This window comes from Xenia sp. Carnegie-2017, unplaced genomic scaffold, assembly GCF_021976095.1.
Source record: "Xenia sp. Carnegie-2017 unplaced genomic scaffold, XeniaSp_v1 HiC_scaffold_22, whole genome shotgun sequence".
Lineage (NCBI taxonomy): Eukaryota > Metazoa > Cnidaria > Anthozoa > Malacalcyonacea > Xeniidae > Xenia > Xenia sp. Carnegie-2017.
This window is the reverse complement of record NW_025813485.1, coordinates 9,582,071-9,598,818: the sequence shown is the minus strand read 5'-3', so window position 1 is coordinate 9,598,818 and position 16,748 is coordinate 9,582,071. Positions and strand designations below refer to the sequence as shown.

The window sequence follows — 16,748 nt, the reverse complement described above, 5'->3', positions numbered from 1 at the left end:
CAAATGCCACAAACCTTCTAGCCCAATGCCCAAATGAGAAAACGATACACCAAATAGAAGCGATATATAGACAACTATATTACTTAAATGACAAAACAGCACTTTAATCCCCAAAAAACTACAAGTTTTGCATACTTTGTTCGTGATCAATCGAGCGAATGAAACGAGCAAAACAAGCTGCAATATTTTGCCGAGAGAGCATGCAAAGAACGCAAAAAACAATATTTTCCCTCAACTTCAGTACATCTGACTATCACCGAGAATAAAACACTTAGACACTTTTTCGATAGCAGAATATTTAGCATTTGCGCCTACGGCTACCAAAGAAAAACTGAGCACAACATATGAACAGTAAAAAAAAGAAACTTCGACTTACCAACATTTTTCAACAAAGAATTATTGCTGTAAAATCTGTAGATGAAAATCTACAAGAAAGAAAAGTTATACATAGAGTTTAGAAGACATGTGAAGCTGTTTTTCTTTAAGTAAAATGAAGACATATAAAATTGAAAGCTTGTTTAATCTTTTGGCGTCCTGGAATCAAGATTCGACTTCGCATTGGAAAACAGTGTGTGTCTCGGCCTCAGTGATTTGCAAATATGGCAAGAAATGGGCAGGATGTCCGAGAATGCACAGAGGGAGATGATATTCACCTTCAACTATTACTTTAGAGAACCTTGGAAAAGTCCTATCGTTTAGCATTTTATTCAAACTGGATTTGCTAAAAACACGTGCAGGTCAATACTTGTGGTTCACACAACCTTTACCATTGAGACTGTTGAAGCCTTTCTAACTTTATATAATCAACTGAATTTTCAAATGGCATTTTTGTTGGTATGTGTGTTCCACTATGAAACCAGCAGCTTCAAGATGTATCTTTAAAGTGCCTATATCAGGGTTAGGGAAATAACTTCTTTAGTTAGTTAAATCGATATTAAGAAGATATTCAATATATTTTATAGGTCGAAAATAATATCTTCATGGATTTTTGGGCCTAGAAGTGAATGCACGCCCGAAGTGACGTTAAAAGAAAAAACTCAGTTTTACTTTATAAACGCTTTCTTTGATTATTAGTTGAAACTGTGTCTTCAAACTATACACTTAAGCAGAGTCTTAAATTTGTAGTACAGATTTTGCAAAGATTTGCTTTACCAGTGTTTTTCTTTACAATGAATACTATGTCCTGAAAGCATGTGTTTTCCTTTTTACGTCACATCCAGTGCAGCGTCAAGAACAGAGACGCAAAGAGCCTATAATGCAATACTCGTCTTTATAACATATGTCGCAATTGCTATTAAAATCCATTTAGCTTTCTAAACAAGTTATATCCATGACCCTGTTATAGTCCCTTCAACATGCAAGATGAGTGCAAAAAGGAAACGTAAATGACAACATTGGATACAGTCCACAGCCAATAGCATTTGCTGTTTTTTGCATGCCCACCATCTGACAAAAAAACACATCGCAATGGCAAGTTGGGTTTCCACAGATAGCATGGTATTCGCATGTTAGTAATCCTTTGTGTTACAAATGATCGCATTCTTTCAAATAATACATAAAAATTTTCTTTTCTCATTAGGAACTTTATTGCCACTCATTCTCAAAAGTATTGGTTTTCAGCAAAATTTGCCACCACTTGATCTTCTTGGCTTCAGACAAAATTTTATTAAAAAAGGCGTTCTTCTCCTTGTGTTTAATACACTTGTTATCGTTATATGCTGAGTACACAGCTGTCTACAACGAAGGTGGTGTGCATTTAAAAAAAGACACACACACGACAAAATATTGGTAAAACTTTCAAGCCCCGAGCTCCATTATCATTTCATCTAGTCTGTTTTTCGAACAGCACTGTGTCGGATTCATGTGTTAACAAGCGAGCAAAAATCGTATTGCACAACTGTATTTTTACCATTTCCATAGAAGAATCCAACGACTTTGCAAAAAAGATGCGTGACATATCGGATAGCAACAGAGCCGTATTAACGCAACCTTATATCCGCAATGATTTTATCCGAATGTATCCGGTATCATCAACCTTCGCTTCAATAAGTTATGCAGCCGAATGAAAACTGCAGTTGCTCTCAATGAGATGGTAAACAATCATTTAAGTACAACCTATGGAAAAAACCATGAAAGTACACTTTCCAAGCTTCGTGCATTAGATGGCTAAAAGTCATCATTCCATCAATTTTCGCAACGCATAAACTTCAAGGATTTACTACAAGTACTATAAACTGGATTCACTCAGAAACTTTGGGTAGTAAGGTGAATTTGTGTATTTCCAAATCCATCCAAAAATACCGAGTGGATAAAATACAGTATACATCTGGTGCGTGATTATACGAGCCTGGCTGGCTTCAATGTGTCCATATCCATAAAGGCAAACATGGCTGAATCTACATTTTAGTGAAGTACGATGATGACGACACTCAAAACTCATAGGTTTTGACAAAATTTAGATTTCACATTTCATTGGGATAGATTTTGTAATAGATGCATCTTACTATAGTTTCTTTTTTACGAGATGTTTTCATAACATGCAGTGTTTTTAATTTCAGAATAAAACTTACCGCAGGTGCAGCCAGAACTAGCATGATAACGCAAGTAATTCCGCTACAGTTTGTTCGGTCAGAGATAACTCCAGCTACAATTCCCCCTATATTACAAAAAGACAGGCTAGACTTCGCTCAAACAGACAACGACACTGTTGACTAACATGATGCAACAATTAGCAAACTAAGGTTTTCGTCAAATATATTAGTAAGTAAAGATTCTATAATTTCGTAAAAGCACTATTGCTAATGCGCATTTAATATACACGACGACTTTTTTTAGAATAGACATGTTTCGACATCTCATGATGCCATCTTCAGTATGAGTGAGATAATAAGTGATACAAGGTTTATATACATGTAATATGATACAGAAATTACAGCAATAAAAAATAAATAAGATAAATTAATGGAGAGCGTCCGAGCGTATTATAAACTAAATATTGTATTAAATTTAAAAACTTGAACATTGAGGTCAAGGTTAGTTTTGTTAATGTGGAGTGCTTCTTTGATTTTAAGGGTGAATGAGGTGTCGGCGGTGTCGATGATATTGAAACTAGAGGGTGAATAGTTGGTTTTACAAGAGGTGTCGGTAGATATGAGAGTTTTTGTCTGTTGTGGCATGTTCCCTGATTCTGGTGGATAAATGGCGCGAAGTTTCGCCAATGTATCGGGAATTACATCTCGCGCAATTGAATTCATACATCACCATAGATTTAATTGAATCAGGGATTGGGTCTTTGAATGAGAAAAGGTTTTTGATTTTGAATGTGTGAAAATTAGTCGAATGTCAATACCTGTACAGAAGCGTTTCATAATGTTTTTAAGTCTGCGTTGTGTGCGTCGTGAGTAATGTCCGATGTATGGTAGTTTGAAGTATAGAGTTGTTATTTTGGAACTTTCATTTGCGTTGGTCGTGATCGTCGTGTCAGAAGTTTTGGTGTCTAGTTTGAGGTTGTTGCTTTGTTTGTTGTCGAGATATCGTTTTACGGTTCTGTTAATAAAGTGTAGTGGGAAAGAGTTTCGTTAAAGAGTGGATGTGATGTTCTTTTTATGTCTCGTTGAAAGCCATTGTTCGTATTGTTAAGTTTGTATGCTCTGTCAATTAGTGTGCGTATAAGTCGAGTTTTGTATGAAAGTGGTGTGAAACTAAAATAGTTCATCAGAAGTCCTGTGTATGTTGGTTTGTGATATGTAGATGTTGTACAGCTGTCATGGTATTTTGTTAGAAAAATGTCAAGAAATGGCAGATGATTTTGTTGTTCAGTTTCAAATGAAAATCTAATGTTTGCGTGAGTACGACTCGAATTGAAAATGAGTACGACTCGAATTTTAATACAAGTAAGGTAACTATTTTGTGGGACTATTTACTCATTCTTGATTTGTGCGCTTGTATAACACCTTTGTAGGAAAAGCACTTTTAATAAAGTATTTTCCCTCCCTCCACTTGTGCTTATCGTGTTCCCAAAAGGGCGAAAAAATTGGGTAGCCAAGCCAATTATGGCGAGTAAGTCATATTCTTTTGTGAAGGGTATGATGGAAGATGTCTGCTGTTTTAATGTAAAAAATGTACATAACAAGATTTCTTTACCAGCAAAAATAGTTATGTATATATCAATATTTATAATTAATAATAAGAGAATCTCTAATAGTAAAGTAGCCCAATTTTTTGTTTTGCTATGCAAATTCATTAGCAAAGGCACTTTTCAATTATGTACACCAAAATCCTTGCATAGCACAAATAAAGAATTGGTTTGGCTTGGCCATTATAATTTGTATTTATTGTTTATTTACTAAATCCAATTCATATTTTTATTTATTAGTAATTCATCACCAAAGATACTTATAAATATGGCTATAATAATTTAAATTACCATTATTGTTCATCAGCGAATTTAAAACCCTCAAAGACAAAGTCCTCTTCTAGACCTGGTGGTTGGAAATGTGCTCGAATGCAGCTAACAGCACAAGATGGTAATGGTACTCTAATTTCCTTGCCCAATACATTCCAACACTATCGAACCAGTTGCCTGTAAGCCACATGTCTTTGTCTTTTGTGTTCAGGTCCTTCTTCAGCTCTTGAACCATAGTGTTGTTTGTACTCACTCCATGCCAGTCGTAATACCCAATAATTTCAACAAAGATTTCGAAAAACAGGATTATCTGTAATACAGTCCGGAGTATCTATTCCCTCAAATTGTGCTGAGTCTTCATTCATTGTTACAACAGCTGAACTTCGTCGGAGTCGTCCATAGGCTTGTCGCTAGAGTCTGTTTTAATCGGCTCATAAGCATATGGTTGAATCATGTTTTGATCGTTAATCATTTCTTCGTAGTTTGAAACACTGCTTCCAGAATAATTACTAGAGGAATCGTTTGAGTAATCCGTATCCATTGCGCAAAATAATTTAAAAACTTAGGAAATAAAATGCAACTATGAATATGCCTATGCGTAATTTCTACTTTTGCTAGTATATTTTGTCCAATGTTGACAACGATTACCGCGCAGTGACGTAACGACGGAAAACCGCTGCTGGACTGCGGCTTCGCTTGCATGTACACAATGGCGATCGAACAAGAGGCAAAAATACACACATTTAAGGCATTATTTCTCGAGTTAAATTTGAATTGGAAACCTAGGATTTCGCGAGAGAGGTAAGAACAATATAAACTTTCATATGAGCGAAAGTTGTGTTAAGGTCTGACTACTCCTTTAAGAATGCGTTGTGGGGACAAGTAGCAAGGCTTCACATGCCGTCCCTGATTTCGACTGATTGCTACAATACGCGCAACACTTCCAAACTTCAAGCCCGAGTTTGGATCGCCCTGGCGCGAAAAGATATGATGATGATCAGTCTGCGTTGTGTGTGTCGTGAGTAATGTCCGATGTATGGTAGTTTGAAGTATAGAGTTGTTATTTTAGAATTATCATTTCTATTGGTCGTGATCGTCGTGTCAGGAGTTTCGGTGTCTAAGTAGAGATTGTTGCTTTGTTTGTTGTCGAGATATCGTTTTACGGTTCTGTTAATAAAGTGTAGTGGGAAAGAGTTTCGTAAAAGAGTGGATGTGATGTTTTTTATGTCTCGTTGAAAGTCATTGTTCGTATTGATAAGTTTGTATGCTCTGTTGAGTAGTGTGCGAATAAGTCCGGTTTTGTATGAAAGTGGTGTGAAACTAAAATAGTTCATCAGAAGTCCTGTGTATGTTGGTTTGTGATATGTAGATGTTGTACAGCTGTCATGGGATTTTGTTAGTAAAATGTCAAGAAATGGCAGTTGATCTTGCTGTTCAGTTTCAAATGAAAATGTAATGTTTGCGTGCTGTGTGTTAATGTAATTATAAAACTTCATGGCCTCAGTTTCGTTAGTAAGGCTAGGTTCAGGGGGGTTTGTTCCAAATTGGTATACCAACTTTCTAATGTAAGCCGTTGTCTATAGTCAGTACTTCCACGCCTCCTATATCGGGGAAACTGGCAGGAGCTTAAACATAAGACCTACTGAGCACAAACGAGCTACTAATTAACAAGACAAAACTAATCACATTGCCGAACATCACCGAATCACAAAGCACAACATTGACTGGGACTCGGCAAAATGCATTACTTACAGTACTGACTATAGACAACGGCTTACATTACAAAGTTGGTACACCAACTTGGAACAAACCCCCCTGAACAAATAACAGCAATTACCGGCACCTTACAAACGACTTATTCACAATACAAATAAACGATCAACTAAAAATATTACACTTATTCACAATGACAATACACAATTAACACCCACACATTACAACTAAAAACATCACAACTAAAAATAAAAATATTTCACTCCACACTAATTCACAATGACAATACACATTTCCTGTACACACAATACAATGACGTAAGAACCAGATAACACATACGGCTAACCTGACGTTTACTCCTCATTTGACTCCAAAGATGACTAGGGCTAAGGTTGTCGAAACGTCAGTCAACAACAACAAAAACAGTCCTTCTCAGGACTATACCAACCTGGACGATCTACATTTACAAACATGTAACGATACTCCCGGGTTGAAACCATTTACTTTAGAAATAGACACTTCACAGTGCTAAGTAACAAAGCACATTTCAAAGAAACTCTTAGATATAAACTTACCAATGATACCTCCAACGTCGAAAAATGATGACAAGTCTCCAGCTTTTCTTGAATCGTACCTAATTCCACCGATATCTAAAAAACACGCTGGAGTCGTAAAAGTGCCATACGCATAAAACTACATACGCAATAAACAAAACGACCAGGAGCGAAGTCATTGAGTTCGATAAGACCTGGAAGGAACAAAGGACCTATAAGCTCTATAAACAACTGGAACGATAACTTCACCGCCATCTTTGAAGCCAAGCATGACGCACTTTTGTAGATATGATCCGGGCCTTTGCACGGTTTTGTAGGTATAATCCAGGCTCCTGGATACCATACAGACGCGTGGTCTTGCTCATTTTCCATATTAAAAACAATGAACGATTTTAATTGGAAATTTTGCAAGGGCGCGCAGAGCCCGCAGTAAAGTTGAGATTATATGAAAACACAGAAGTGAGATATAACAAAGCTTTGTTCCTCACAACTCGCAATACACAGCTGATGAAGAGTAAGTTCTAAAATACAACTTCATAGTCTAATCACCTTGCAAATTTACATCAGTTCGTAATCAGCGACCAAATTACTAAAAGCTAATGACAATAAACATGATAAAAGTAATATATAGCTAAACTAAAAAAGACTACAATAGAAAGTCCTAAATAATGGCCAATAGAAAAGGAGCATCAAACAAATGTGCTTCCAGACCACTAATGTCCACGACTGAGCAGAACCACAAGTGAAAAATGACTATTGCTGAGGTTGTCTAAACATCAGCCTACATAAACATCAATTCTCCTTCTCAGGACTCGACTCACCAGGACGATTTAAATCTATAAAAATGTAACGATACTCGCGGCTTCAACCATTTACTTGAGAAGAAAACATATCGTACGTAATGGGAGAGTGGGATGGATTGTTATATCTCACTTCTGTGTTTTCACATAATCTCAACTTTGCTGCGGGCGCTGCGCGCCCTTGCAAAATTTCCAATTATATATCAAACATAGAAGTTTCGATATAACAATGCTTGTTTAAAGCAATCTGCTCAAACTAGATGCGATGATTACAGTCCCGGGACAACACTGCCTTTGAACGGTCAAAGTTTGGTTGAAAGTAGAAACGAGTGAATGTGGAGGCACCCGACCAGTTCACCATTTTCATGATCTCTTCCAGTGACACCCAAGCTACTCTAGCCTTGGAGGTTGACGCACCTCTTTGACGACCTCTTTGAATGACCTTAAATATAGCCATCTATGCCAGCGCAGTTCAAAACCGATTTGAACCAACTAGCAATCAGTTAGGGGCTAATTATCCAGTAGGCCAAATAGGTTTAAGCACACAGGACCGGGCTTTTAAGAGGCCAGTTGCATCTAGACATAATTGGGCTTTGGACGTTTTTGCTATTTCGGACTAGCTAAATGTGGTTAACTTAGATCATTTATGCTGTTAAAAATCTAACAATCAATTGAATGCAGAGAAAAAATGGCTTTCGTACTATCTATACTGTTCAAAAGCACAAGGAAATGCAAAAGTAAAGAAAAGCTAAAGTTAGTGAGAGAAATAAAGCCTAAAAATTTGCCTTGGCCTACAGGCACCATAATTAGTAATCCGCTACTGCTGGCAATTGAAGATGACCGGACAGGACGGTGAAGTTTGTGATAACTTATCAAAAGCTTATTAGGAATGTCAGCGTTGTGGCCTGTTCTAAAAGAGCTTGCTCGAACAATATAGTACTGTCAACATTGACGCACCTAAAGTTTCTAACACTCTGCATGTTCCACCAGGTAGTTAAAATTCTGACGCTTAGGCAGGGAAGGCCAAGAAGTTTCATCTGCGAAGAACGCTTTGGTACTGTGGTAGTCAGAAAAACAGATAACTTATAAGTCAGTAATCAAAGACCCAGACCAGAAAAACCAGCGCAGTATCATAGTTCCGAGATTGCCCTTTACAACGCAGAGTTGGGTGCAGATTTAAGACACCCTTTAATTAACAAACGATTAACGAAGGGATGTTGACCAAGTAGAAAAACAATCAATCGGTGGCGTGGACGCATGCCACAGACAAAAAAGAACAATAAGTATTGAATGTTCTACACATAAAACTTTTATCAACCGAGCCTGCGAGGAAACAGGTTAGAAACACACGCCCAAAGTGGGGCGATATGAATAAACCTTCTTGTGAAACACCAAACATGCCAATTTTCTGGGCGGAATTGTTCACTGCAGCTTTGCTTGGCTGCCTAACTACCAAGATGAGTTTGTAAACGTTTAAACAAAATCTATGCGACTGCAAGGATCGTTAAATATGTGCCATCGGCTAATCCCGTGGCCCCAATAGGAGGATGTTGCTCCGTGGTAAAAGAGCTGGATACGAAAATCAACTATTTCCAAATCGGAATCCGCATTTTGCTTATTTTTGCATACTTAGGCAAAAAGGAGAAAAGGCAGTGTTTTTCCCAATAGACCAGTTCTACCGAGCGGCCCTCCCTGCTAGAGGTAAAGGATCTGGTGTCCAAATGCAAATGAGAGGCAACTGAGAATGAACATTTGATTTAAAGCCCCATAGCTTATTGCCTAATCCTAGTTCAAGAAAACAAGCGCTTGATACAAGCCCTGACTGAAGTTTTGTCCATGATGTCGATGTGATTAATCCAATGGATCAATCATAAAGAGGAGCTGCAAGTATGGCCTGAATGGACGCGTTCAACTTCGAAATCAGCTGAGATAATTTCCTTACTGATACTTTGTTTTGGGCTAACATACACAAGCAATTGGTTTTTATAGCATCCACCTTGGAGTCATGGTCAGATTGTCCCAAAAATCCGACGAATTCCAGTTGCTGAGCTGGACTGAGGCACGACTTCTCGAGATATATGACAAAGCTGGAACTTTCCTACAGATACCATGCAGTTAATTCCATATCATGCTGCAGACCCTCACTGACTGATTGATACAAATAGTAAATAATCAACTAAATTCCGCTGTTTGACGAAGAGGAGCCACAACAGTTTTTATTGATATTGGTACTCCGAAAGGGAGACAATCAAATTTTAGAAGCTTGTCCTTCCAGTGAAAGTACTTCTAGTGATTCCTTCAGAATGAAGAGGCGAACTCGGGACTGGAGTAAGTCAAAGTTGTTATCCCTTCTAATTTGAAATGTTGGTACTGAATGAATGCATTTTGGGGTCAATAACCAGTTGCAATTCCCCGTGGCGTTATGAGAGCAAAAAATATTGCTTACAAACTTGTCTAAAACCGGACTGACAACATTTAGGTTCACCATTTTAACCAGTGATGAAGTAGAGTTTTTTTGGGTGTATTTGTTTCATTGTTTGTTTTGTTTTTGTTTTATTTTGAGCGTGAAAGTTCAACGTTCTTGAAGGCTTGTTTGAGCCAAAAGGTGAATGAAATCTAGCTTGTAACCCTCGATAATTCTCAAGTTAATAGAATCTGCCGTAATTAGACATGTTGGGTTTGTTACAAGTATGAAATCGACTTTGAAATGACTCAAAATTGAAAACTACATTGATGGGCATAATCAGTAATACTTAGTTTAAAACCATTTGCTTCATTGTTAGCGTTTTTAGCGCCAACAAGACTGTCAATCTCTTTGAACAATTTTTATTTTGCTTCAAAAACAGACTTATTGAAATTTATTTATTTGTATATATATTTTATTTTTTTTAATTTGGAATAGCCAGGAACAAGCAACTCCGTTTAGACAAGGTCGAAGCATTCCGAAAAACTTTCGATAAAACCTTTACGGCAATCTATTATAGGCACAATTTGCGATGCATTGCCGACTAAAACCACAGCTGAATGCAAACCAGCGCAGTACTCAAGGCTATTAGAGCCAAATGCCATAGTTCGGGTAAAAGACCAAGAAAATCAAACTCATGGCCAACAACTTTAAGCTGACGACGGTTAAGAGCTGCTTAAGTTGGCGACATTACACCTCAAGAATTTTTTGTTAAAGGAGTCAACTGTTTGTTTTTTTGCACTCATATTTGCATGAAGCGGTACTGCTACCTCTTCAGTCACAGCTTTTCTTTCGGTTTTAGACAAACTCTGAAAAGCAGTCCTAGCTGCTAAATTGACCATCCACACGGACACCTTACCGGCATTTTTAGATGCCTCGGGGCTTTTGACGAAGCGACGATCCAAAGAGTTCTCACTCGCTTGCCCGACCGAGAAAAATCAAGTCGTCACTCGAAATAGAGCTCAATATGATAAAGAACTCGAGGAAAATCTTCAAGATTTCGAGCAGCAGAGCTCTCGCCTTTTAGCTTGCTTATTAGATAGCTGAACAGACTTTGTCTATTTTGTTTGCTGAACTGCCGAGCAGTTGTCAGCTAGTTTTTCCTCACTCGCTTTTTTACCTGACTATTTCCTCGATAACTAAATGCGACGCTAGATTAAGGGCTAGCGTTTCCCCCTTTTAGTATAACCTGTTTCCGAAGTCGTTAAATCAATAGAAAAAACTCATCAGCTGTGTATTACGAGTTATAAAGGATTAAGCATTGATCGAAACTTCTGTGTTTGACATGTAATAGAAGTTGTGTTCTTTCATTTGTTGAGCTAAATAAAGCTTTATTTTACCAGAAGGCAAAAATAGCTGATAGCTTTTTTAAGAAAATGTAAATTTTGGACACTCTGATGAATGGGAAAGCTTCGGATGAAAGATGGCAAGTTCGGCGAAAAACCAAAGCGGTAATGTTTTCAAAACATTATTTTTCTCATTGTCCACGACGAATGAAAAAACACACAATGAAATGTCCTTTTTACATATATCTTACTATCACAATAATATTGATCTATTTAACCTGTTATGTGTAAGAAAAAACCACCATTTTGTCAGAAAACTAAAGTCTTAAATCATTTCAACATTTTGCCAACTAAAAACAATAATAGTTAACATCTTCAAATGACTGCTCGTTGCTTTATTCCTTTTGTCACAGCGTTTTTTTCAGAAAAATGAATGTGTCATTAAAAATTCTTTAATACAACAATCGTAAAGTTTTAAAAACACGACATATTCAAAGATGTTCAAACATAAAACGCACAACATATTGTGAAAACATGTCATGTAGAATATGTTTTCTATATTCGTCACCATCTACGCACAACACTCGTGTTTTTTCCTACAAAAAATCATTATATAGCCGCCATATTGGCTTCATTTTATCATATGGCTTTTGTATTGGAGTTATCGTTTCAGCCTTCTTTCAGAGTTCACTGCCTGAACCCGGTTGTCGAACACATGGCAGTGATGGCGGAAATTGGTAGTTAAAACTTTTACTTTAAAAAATATTTTTAATATTCACTCCCCCTTTATTTATAATACTCCTTGTATTAATAAGTTTTGATAACCAGTGAAAAAAAATACGATACTGACAGCATAATGTTTGAAAATAGTGCTTCAGCATTTTGTGAAATACACAGTATACACACATCAAAATAAAGAAAATCTACGGTAAAGAAAGGCATATTTTAGCATTTAAGAATATTTTAAGCTATTTTATGGCATTTTAGCTGTTTATTAAAAAGTGAAAATCAATCGGCATTGTAGGTCTATTGATGTCGCCAAGCTTGTACATAACTTCATGCTACTGTGTGTGTGACTGTAAACAGTTTGGTGTAACTATTTTTCTAGCTCAAATGGATAAATCATTGATAAAATGCCGTGAAGGTAGCGAGAAAATGTTTGCTTTAGTCCAACGACATAAGTCAACTGAAAATATACCATGGACAAGTGTGGAGTGATTACATGATAAACCTACAGAAAACTTATAAAGAAAATATGTTGAACTAGAAAAGCTAGAAAAAAGAAAAAAATATTCAAATGCTGTTGGTTGGAATTTCTGATTTCTAAACTACTTGGCAAAACCTTGGATCGACTACTGAACAGAACTACATGAATTTTTCATTTAAATAAACACTGTTTATTGTTGCATGAAGGCAAAAATAGTTATTTGGCAGTGTAGGTGAATAAAATTAGTAAGTTCTATAGATAAGTGCTTATATTACGAATTTTAGCCTCCCTTTTTTATGAGCTTAATTGAAAAGTTGGATTATTTGAAGAACTATGACATGTCGCTGGACTTAAACAGATAAATATAAGTTCCTTAATTTTGCCTCAAATGTCGGGTACTATTTGCGAATTTTTTACGCCGCCATATTGATACTTGTGACGTAGATAGTTGAACACGTCTGTTTCCGTCAGTATATTATATTATAGGAGGTGATTTTGTTGTCGTTTTTTGGAGGTGATTTTGTTGTCTTAAAAACAAATAATGACAGTATTTTCAATAAAATATTAAAAAACAAGTTTTCCGGAAAGTATGGCCTGAAATCAGTGCTCAGATAATTCGAATTCGATGTCTGAATGCGTATCTGATTCGAGCTCGGAATCCGTGGGTTATGTCGAGCATTTAAACGACTTCGCATATGACGATGAACCGCTCGCAGGAGATGGTGATGAAGTGCATACTCCAGATGATCCCGATGGAATTCTCCCTGCGACAATTAGAACAACGAAGTGATGGCGTAATTCCACTCGGTGAATGGTAAGTTGTTGTTTTCTCCTGTTTGTAATATACATAAAGTTACTTTATAAACCACAATGCTCCCACGTTTCAGGTGTAATTGTCAATGCTGTCATACCGATTTGTTAGAAGGCGCATTAGAGTACAGATGCTGTAAGGAAATAGGACCAGCTTTGCCGAAAATGACATTCGATGGCAGCATTGAGAAAATATCATGCATAACACAGCATGCCAAATTTGGGCCTTTAGTTCATGAGGCTGTCCTTGAAAACGTCGGGCCACTATTGAGAGATAGGAATGGACGTGCTTATCGCCGCCAAGCATCACAATCATTAAATATGTAAGATTGTAAATTGTATGAGAAACAATGTTATCATCAACATTGTTTCATCAACAATAATTAGTCCAACCTTTTTATTTACTTCAGGTACTTGAGAGCTGTGGCATACAGATGGATGATGCGATGGTTTTGTGGGTCTATGGGATAGGAGAATACTCTGCCTTTACCTGCTTGTGTTTACCACTTTATTCGGAAAGCATATCCAAGTGGTAACACAAAAGGTTACATACCATCAGAGGGTCGATGATGGAAAGGTCTTTTAACTTGTGCACTGTAGAGACTGTTGACCTTCTTTGCTGAGTTTAGAATGGTCAGGAAATATGCCTAGATGAAACAAGAGTAAACAATAAAAACAAATTGGTGCAACTACTGAGAGGTTAAGCTGAAAGAATTAAATGAAAGAAAATCTTTTCTTCAAATGTCAGTCTGGGAAAAAAGACAAAAGGAAAAATATATGGAATTAAATCATAGTAGATGGTACTTCCTCATCGAGAGAACATGTTTCCTTCAGCGATGGCTTATGGAGAGTATGTCGAATAATCTACAAAACTAATATCGAATTTACATATGACAAAAGAAAAATTAACATAAACAAGCGTAAACTTACTTGTCTTCGCTTTCGATCGGTTATTTCATCCTGTAATGGTTCAGGAATCCCAGCCACGTCAATGGTTGGGATAGCATCTTTCTTCAACCTTCTCTTGAGCTTGACTTGCACGCTCAAATTAAGGTCAAAACAAGAATCTTCAAAATGCGCAGAACACAGACACGAGGTAGAGGAAGCCTCAAAACCCGGTCTATGTTTACGCACAAAATTTACCCATTTTCTATGCCTTTGCGGTTCTGTTTCTTTTTTAGGAAACAGATGCATTGACATTCCTTCGATTTTTGAATCATTGGTGCAACTAATTTGATTAGGTCCGACAGCAACACAGCGTTTTCCTCCGCGTTTCTTATTAAGATTACTAGTAGAATACGCCATGTTGATATATGTGTTCAACTTTCTGCGTCACAAGTCATTAGCATACCGATCAAAAAGTTCGCAAAAAAATGCTGAAAATCGTGACTTTGGACGTCCGTAAAATCACTTTCACAAATCCAATTTCAATTATAATTGCAGATTTAAAATCACTGAAACAAGGTCTTTCAATTTAGCTAATAAAAAAGGGGGGCTAAAATTCGTAATATAAACACTTTAAAGTAAACACGTTTCACCATGCTTATGCCCTCTAAAGTGGAAATGAGAGATTACGCTAATACTATTTAAAAACAAATTTATGACTGAAAATTTTATCATGGTAATAACTTTCATATTGCCTTTTTTATCACCATTTTTTGAAAAAATAAATACAATTTAACATTAAAAGATTACGGTTGCCAATAGATATCGTAGATGAAAAGGAGTGAAACTTTTTCCACCAGATAGTAATCAATGCCAATTATTAAATTGAGTATATTTGAGTTCATGAGACGATGCGTCCTTTCCTAAAGTGCCTATGAAATGAAATTTTGCGAAATTTTTTTTGCGTTATCGAAAAATATCATCTTTTATGATCACAATGACACAAACCTTATCCAGCAATTCAAACTAGAAGTTGGTAAATTTTAAATTCAAAGTTGGACTATGAGAATATTTTCTGCTCAAAACAGCGCGCGGTCAAGAGTTCTTGATGACGTATGCAGTGTGACACAGTGCACCATTTGTATATGAAAATATTACAAACAATAATATTTCTACTTACTACTTCAAATGGTTAGAATTGCGTTTTTGAATGTGTTTAACCAAAATACAGGAATGTCTATGTTATAAAATCTCGATACATAGTTTGAATCAATTCAATTTATTACTATACGAAGTTTGTCGCCAAACGAGGAAACATATGTTGCAGTAAGAGTGAAATTTTGGCCTTTCAATAATCAATGCTAAATACAATGCTTGCACTTTTACATCGAACTTTAAAATTCATTAAACTACCTCCAGCGCAATTAGACCTAAATCTATATAAACGTTATCTAACATTACAAAAATCACCAAATATCGTCCTTAATTATTTTATATACTGGTTGTGGTTGTAGTCACATTTTTAGGGATTCTCGCATTGCATTTAATCTAAAATTTACTCGATATAAGTTGGATATTCAAATACAATGAATAGATGTAATAATTACAAAATAGTAAAAATCATAACGATATTTTCCTTAGCAATGATGATTTATATCAAATTGTATACCGACTTGTACCAGCACTGACAAAATAAATATAATGTAATATAATATCCACCCAAGCATGCCGAATATCAATCTGATTATGAGCACTATAGCTGCACGAATATATCTTAGAAATGAACATTAGAATTGCAGTTTCAATCTTGATAGTACAAAATTCGTAATTTATATCTGAATATATGCAGTCTGTGGAATAAATAATAAATTACATATGAAATTAAATAAAGATATGATCTTCGCACTTTGCTGGACAGTTGGTCAGAGTACTGCACCGGCACCGCAGAGGTCAAGCTGCTTTTTGCTTATAGCTCAGGACGACAAAGTCTTTCGAAATAACAAAAAAATTTCGCAAAATTTCATTTCATAGGCACTTTAAAGCACGAGTTACCTCATTCTTTACATGAAAAATTACTGTAAGTCTAATTAAAGTGCTGTGCTAAAAAAATACGAGATTCTCAATTTAGAATTTATGACAATATTTGTCGGGGGGAGGGGGGTGAGGCACGAACAAGATACTTTTAAAAAGGTCACAATTTTATTCAAGACCTCGACATATTCAACATGCCTTAATCATACAAAACGTGAAACGCACGACAAATCAATGAAAGGAAAGTGTAGGCAGAGAGTTCATGGACTCAAATTTAAATTAAATGTACGAACTTTTGCAAATGAACAACACAAAATAACAATGATAACACCTAAATCATTAAAAAGTGTTACATCATTATAAATTACACGAAAAGCCATGATTAATGCTGCTTAAAAACTATACTATCAAATCAGAATAAATTGTTTTTGGATACTTTTTCTCATAATCCAATCATATCACTAAAGCAACAAAGGTTTTCACCACTTACACGTGTTTGCCACACAAAAACCATTTTAAAATTGTAAACTTTTTTTTGACAAACTTTGTTGCTCAAAATTAAATTATCAAACAATCAGAAATCACCAGTCCAG

The 16,748-nt window shown here is 36.2% G+C and overlaps 1 protein-coding gene across 1 annotated transcript in view; it reads right to left on the bottom strand.

Moving 5' to 3' along the window:
- LOC124447430 (glucose-6-phosphate exchanger SLC37A2-like) overlaps positions 1-16,748 on the bottom strand; it is a 125,401-nt gene that overhangs the window by 22,615 nt on the left and 86,038 nt on the right. The window contains exons 16-18 of the mRNA XM_046998354.1: positions 6,694-6,768; positions 2,571-2,656; positions 377-425 (exon numbers count right to left, since the gene is read on the bottom strand). Coding sequence (XP_046854310.1) covers positions 377-425; positions 2,571-2,656; positions 6,694-6,768 — 210 coding nt within the window. The remainder of the gene's footprint in view (positions 1-376; positions 426-2,570; positions 2,657-6,693; positions 6,769-16,748) is intronic.